This window comes from Phoca vitulina, unplaced genomic scaffold, assembly GCF_004348235.1.
Source record: "Phoca vitulina isolate PV1807 unplaced genomic scaffold, GSC_HSeal_1.0 scaffold104, whole genome shotgun sequence".
NCBI lineage: Eukaryota > Metazoa > Chordata > Mammalia > Carnivora > Phocidae > Phoca > Phoca vitulina.
The window spans coordinates 1,512,135-1,518,070 of NW_022589807.1; the positions used below are offsets into that span (position 1 = coordinate 1,512,135).

General features: G+C 68.3%; 1 protein-coding gene across 1 annotated transcript; it reads right to left on the reverse strand.

Moving 5' to 3' along the window:
* Positions 1-2,825: 2,825 nt before the first annotated feature.
* Positions 2,826-5,798, reverse strand: BARX1 (BARX homeobox 1). The gene is made up of 4 exons (XM_032397789.1): positions 5,573-5,798; positions 3,634-3,925; positions 3,467-3,551; positions 2,826-2,990 (listed from the first exon to the last, which is right to left on the reverse strand). The coding sequence occupies exons 1-4, from the start codon at positions 5,796-5,798 to the stop codon at positions 2,826-2,828; spliced, it is 768 nt and encodes a 255-aa protein (XP_032253680.1).
* Between the last annotated feature and the right edge of the window lie 138 nt (positions 5,799-5,936).

Here is a 5,936-nt window from a genome sequence, read left to right on the forward strand (position 1 = left end):
GCCGCGGGCGCTCCCCCAGCCCCCACCCCAGCGCCGCGGCTCTCGCGAGACGCCCGAGCCCGCTCCCTCCCCCGGCCGCCGGCCACCGGCCCTGCGCTCCCGGGGCGCAGCCGCGACCTCGTTCGCCCCCGCAGTCCCGGGGTTGTGTTTCCCAGGACCTTGGGGCGGAGAAGACATTCATGCGGCCAGGGAGCGGGCAGGGGGCGAGGAGACCGTCCCTCCGCGGTGAGGGGCGCGCGTGCTGCTGGGCCGGGAGGGGCCTCTGCGCGGGGTGGCTTCCCGCGGACGCACCGCGTCACCTCCGTGGGGAGGATGAGGCCCTTCTCCCGGAGTCGCGGCTCTGCGGGCTGCGGGCTGCGAGCCAAGTCTGGGGCGCCGTGGGCACGTCGTGGCTTCTCCGGGAAGGGCTGAGCTCCCTCCCGGGCTTCCCGAGCAAGGAGCCCCGAGCTGCCCGGCCGGCCGCCCCTTCCCCTGCCCACCGAGGGGCACAGCGCGCAGGCAGGGCCGGGAACCCCTCCCACCGCCGCCCGCACTGGGGGTCCAGTGACCTCTCGACAGCAGGGCCTGCTCAGCCTCCCCATCTGCGTCTGGAGGGTCTGCCGTCGCTGGAATATTGGGGCCCCTGTGCTCTGGCTCCCAATTCGCCGGACGGCCCCCTCCCCCCAAGCCCTCGTCCCTCGCTCGAGGCCCTTCCGTGCAGTCCAATGAGGAGGGGACTGCCTTGGGGAAACGCCGCAGAAGCGCAGGACCGTCTGCCTAAGGTCGCATTCCTCAGAGTGAGTCCAACCTGGGGCCCCAGAACCGACTTGGAGGAGTGGGTCAGAACCCCTCCTTCTCTTCTCTTGGATCCTCCTTCCTTCTACAGCTCCCCGCGGCTGACAGAGGCTGTAGCTGAAATCTGCACCCAGGGCCCAGTCGGGACAAAACTTGTGGGACCTTCTCTTTCCTCCCCTCTGAAGTGGAGAGACGGACACACAGCCGCGCCCCTCGCTGGGCTGCTCTGGGCTTGGGGCAGGAAGGTCACCGCCCACTGCCACGTGTAGCCACCTGGGGGTAACCCTCAGGGCCGGAAGGGATCAGCGGCGCAGCCTACACTGCACATCCGATCCCTCCGGCGCCCTGGGCCGCGCAGGGTTTCTCCTCGGGACGCTGGCCAGCGAGTGGGCTGGAAGCTGTTTGCAAGGTGGAGCTAACAGCCTTTGAGCTCGTTTCCCTGAGACCTGGCAGGGCTGGGGCGCGCGGGGAATTGTCTGCAGCCCGCAGAAAGAGCCCACTCTCTCACTCCCCCCAGCCTTGACCATACGCCCGAGGTGCTCCGGGACTGGAAAGCCAAGCGCTGATTTCCCCAAGGAACGCTCAAGCTGCGATTTAAAGGAAGCCGTCGCCACCACAGGTGGAGGCCATAACTGTCGTTTTCACATTCGGAGATGCAAAACCTGAATCCTCTGTCCCCCGTATTTGTGCCTGGAGGACTTGGTCCCGCTTGGAATTCGGCAGGACCAATATGGGGCCTCTCCCTGAGCTTTAACCAGCAAAGTGGCCATCTCTCCATCCCCATGCCCTGCTCTTTGTCCTCGTAGGAAGTGCAAGGACTGGAACCCACAGGCCTGCCCAGTGCAACCCAGAGGGTCAGAAGTCAGCCGAAGCCTTCCCGTGAGGAGAGGGCACCGCGGGCACACGCCACCAAGTTGCACGCCTGGAAAGGGCGCCCTGCGAGAACTGGGGAGGCTCTCCGTCCCCTGCCTAGGTCAGGTGCCCTCGCTGCCGGAGTCCGACCTCGGGGCTGGGCGCTGCCACTGAGCGTGTACTGCACAGAACGTTAAGACCTGGCGGCAGGCCCCGTGGCGGCCGCGTGGCGCGCCTCTGTGGGGACCTCGGATCCCGGGCTCCCCGGCGGCCTCACGAAGAGCGGACCGAGAGCGGACCGGGACCATCTGGAGGACCTCACCGGCGGTTCTTCAAGTCCCTGGAGACCGAGCCAACAACCGGAGGTGGCTCTCAGCCCTGGGACACTTCCGGAGCCAGCTCCACGGCGGCCTGGGGCTCCTACTCCTCTGCGAGACCCCCGTGTAGCCCGGCTGCTACCGCGGGAGCCCCGGCCTGGGAGGAACGGGGACGAGGCTCGCCCTGGCCCCCCACACCGAGCGGAAGCGATGGCTGGGATCCTGAGCAACGGGGCCGCGGGCCCTGCCGGTCCGAGCCCGTGGGGCGGGTCACAGTTCACTCCCGCGAAGCCCAGGGAGAGGATGTTTCAGAAGCCAGTGCGAGTGTCCCTCTTACGTCGCCGCGACCCCCCTCCTCCAGCCCCGCAGACTCAGAAACCCCTTCATCAAGACCCGCTGTGTCATAAAATATTTTATTGGAAAAAAATCACTGTCTTCGCAAGAGAGGGGTAGGAGCCCCAGCGCCGTGGGGGACCCGGCCTCAGGGTAGAGCCGCCGGGCCGTCCGGGCGCCCTGTCGGGCCATAGTGACCTGAGCCGGGCGGCGGGGTCCCCGACGGGGCGGAAGCGAGTGTGTGGCGGCGGCGCCAGGACGCGGAGGGCCGGCGGGGGGGGGTGGTGCGGGAGACGAGCGGGGCGTGAATGCCGCGGAGCTCCGGGCCCAGGCGTCCGTCCGCCGCGCCGGACGCGAGTCCCCAGGCCAGGGCTGGGAGCGCACTGGGGCCGGGCTTGGCTGCAGGGTCTGTGTCCTTTCTCGCTTGGCCCCCAACTGTCCGCATTCAAGGTAATAAGAAAACGTTTAGAAAGCAAACGGCGTGGCCGCGGAAGGGCCGGCTCGCGGCTTCGGGCGGGCGGAGGGGGCCTCGGGCGACGCGTTGGGCGCTCAGTCCTCGCGGCTCCTGTCGATGGTCTCGCCCGGCGCCTCCGCCGGCTTCTCCGCCTCCTTGGCGCGCTCCTGCTCCGTGAGCTGTTCGCTCGTGGGAATGGAGTTCTTCTTGGGCCGCCCCTTGGGCTTGGTGGGAGACTCCAGGCCGCCGCCCTGCAGCACCTGCGCGTAGGATGGCCGCACGGCGGTGAGCGGGGACGGGGAAGCGGGACCCCGCGCCCTGTGCCCAGGCACGGCCTGCCCGGCACAACGAGGCCATCTGAGGCCGCGCCTAGCCCGGGGAAATGGCGGCCCTCTGAGCGCTGCTGGGGAAAGCAACCGGAGGGTCGGGCCTAGGGGTTCAAAGCTGCCGGAAGGCCTGAGGGTGCAGCGGAGCACGAAGGAATGTGGGCTGTGCTGGGGCACCCAGAGGCAGGGAGCGAGCAGAGAGGGTCCCTGCGGGCACCAGGCACGGAGGGAACTGGAAGGATTGGGTAGAAGTCTCCGCGGTGGGGGTGGGGGTGGGAGCTCCTGGAGGGCACAGGGGCCTGGTGGTGGTGGTGGTGGTGGTGGTGGTGGTGGTGGTGGTGGTGGGGAGCTCCTGGAGGGCACAAGGGCCTGGTGGTGACCGGGGTGCAAAAAGTCACGAACACACTCACTATTTTCTTCCACTTCATCCTCCGATTCTGGTACCACGTCTTCACCTGCAACTGGCTCAGGCCCAGGGATTCAGCGAGATCTATTCTGGAAAGAGCATGGTGCACCTTCAGCAGGGCTAACAGACCCCTCCCACCACCCACTGGGCTCAGCCTGGCCCCGTGGCTACCTGTCCGGCGTGGAGAGGTACTTCTGCTTCTCAAAGCGTTTCTCTAGGCCCATCAGCTGCAGCTCCGTGAACACCGTGCGGCTGCGACGCCCCTTCTTGGCCTTGGCGCCCGGATCCCCGGTGCCTGGCGTCTCCAACTTCCCACGGAGCTGCAGCTCGAGAGGCAGGTGCGGTGTGCCAGGGGTGCCGGGCAGTCCAGGCCCTGCTGCCAGTAACGCCGAGCCTAGCCCGGAGCAGCCCAGCGGCGCCAGAGGGAACTTAAACACCGCAGCCTGCTCGGCTTTCAACACCGCTGCAAGGAGAGAGAGTGGGGAGCCGGTGAGCTTGGGCCGTGCTCCTCCTCCTGGAGCCCCCGCACTGTGCGCCGTGGGAGTGCTCGCCGCACTTGGCCAGTGCCACCCAGCACAAAACTTTCCTGTCTGGCCACAAAGGTCAAGATTTGGGCCGCCTGCCTAGGGTGACCCTTTTCAAAGCCAGGGTCACTGCAGTCTGGGAGGGGGACCTCCCCCACCCGGGCCTCTGCCTGGTGTCCCCCAGGCCCCAGCAGCCTCCGGGATTCTCAATGAATAAAGTCGGGGCTCCGAGAAGCACAGTGTGTCTTTCACAGAAAAGGGAAAGCAAGAAGAAATGGCAGTGAGTCAGGAAGGTGAGCGTTTGCCCCAACCAAGTTGGCATCGCTGTGTCCCGAAACCAGAATGTTAACCGCGTGAGCGCGTCTGCTCCTCTGTGCCCGCGCCACAGCCACGCGGCAGGCAGGCGGGGGTCGCTTGCGGGGGTGAGGTTGGGCGCTCCCCAGAGACTCCAAGCATCCCCCCGCATCGGGAAATTGTCCTTCCTGTTTTCTCTGTTTAGACTCTTCCCGCGAAGACGTTTCCATTTTTCATGAGTCCTATGATGATGATTTTTTTCCCCCCCGCTTCAAACGAATTGTTAACAACAGTGCAAAGAGCCGCAGAGAGGCTGCATCAGAGCTGTATGAAAACGAACAAACTGGCCCTGCGGCCCTCCGCGCTGGCGGGGCCTGGGCCTGAGGGTCGTGGGTGCAGAGCAAGGCCATTTGCAGGGCGGGGCTCCTGCTGGGATGTAGGCGGCCTCCCTCCCCCGGCAGGCCTCTCACTGGGGCTGCAGATGCCCGCCCGCTGGAGTCCGCCAGGGCCAGGCAAGGTGCGGGCAAATGTGAGGAGGGTACGAGCGATCCTTGGGGGAAGGTGGGACAGGGAGGGCAGACAGACCCCATCGAAAAGTCCACCGATGGGTGGAGAGAGACCGGGAAAGGCCAGAAGAAGAAGGGGTACCGAGAAGAGGACCAGCAGGAAAAGGCAGGATCAGCCAAGGAAGGAAGAGAACCGATGGCGGCCGAAAAAGCCAGAACAGGCAGCTCAAGATCCCAGGAGGCCCAGCCGACCTGGAGGGAAAGGGCCAGTCGGGCAGCGGCTCACAGCCAGGCCTCTTGTCCCCAGGCGAGGCCCACGGGCATCGGTGCTGCGGCAGAGGCCGTTGCTCCCCCACCTGAGTCCCCGGAACAGCGTTAGCCCCCAGCACAGTCCTTGGACACACGGGCTTCTGCCCCCAAGGTCCGGCTTCCCCGCCGTGGGCAGCCGCGGCCACTCCCGACCAGCCCTCTGCGGCTTAGGCCCAGGAGCCCGAGGCCTGAGGTCGCTCGGACCCGCAGTCTGACAGTCGCGGTGTGGTCCTGCGCCCGCGCTGGGGATGCGGGCTCGGGGCCCCGACCGGAGGCCGCAGGCGGGCGGCGAAGGAGAGAGCGGACGCCCTCCCAGCCGGCCCGGCCCGCGGGCACCAGGCCTGCCTTCTGCGCGGCCCGGCGCCTGCCCCTCGCTTGCTCGGCTGGAGCGCGCCCCGGGAGCGCCGGGGCCTGTGCCCCCAGAGCTGTCCTCGGGCAGCGCGGCTCGCCGCCCACAACGCCCGGCCCCGCACGTACCCAGGTGGCTGTGGAAGGGCCGCGCGGCCAGCAGCGCCTGCACGCCGAACTTGAGCAGCTCGCCCGCCGCGGCGGCAGCGGCGGCGGCGGGCGCGGCGCCCTTGGGCCCCGGCGGCTCGGTGAGGATCTCTTCGATCATGAAGCTGCGGTAGCGATGCGGCGGGTGGTCGGCGCAGCCCTCGGGCGGCCCGAAGCGCGCGGCGCCGGGGTCCCCAGGCCGCTGCATCGCGGCGCCCGCGGCTCGGTGGCGGCGGCGGCTCGGGCGCGGGGCCCGCGCGGGGCTCTAGGCCGGCCCGCAGCTCGGGGCGGTGCGCGGGCACCGGCTCATGCCCCCTCCCCCCGCCGGCCGGCCGGGCGGAGGCGC

Excerpts from the sequence above, each read along its gene's own strand:
- BARX1 (XM_032397789.1), bottom strand. The coding sequence starts at position 5,798 with ATGCAGCGGCCTGGGGACCCCGGCGCCGCGCGCTTCGGGCCGCCCGAG. Across the intron at positions 3,926-5,572 it reads GCCCTTCCACAGCCACCTGG|CGGTGTTGAAAGCCGAGCAG; the intron begins GTACGTGCGGGG and ends CTCTCCTTGCAG. Across the intron at positions 2,991-3,466 it reads GGATGAAGTGGAAGAAAATA|GTGCTGCAGGGCGGCGGCCT; the intron begins GTGAGTGTGTTC and ends TCCTACGCGCAG.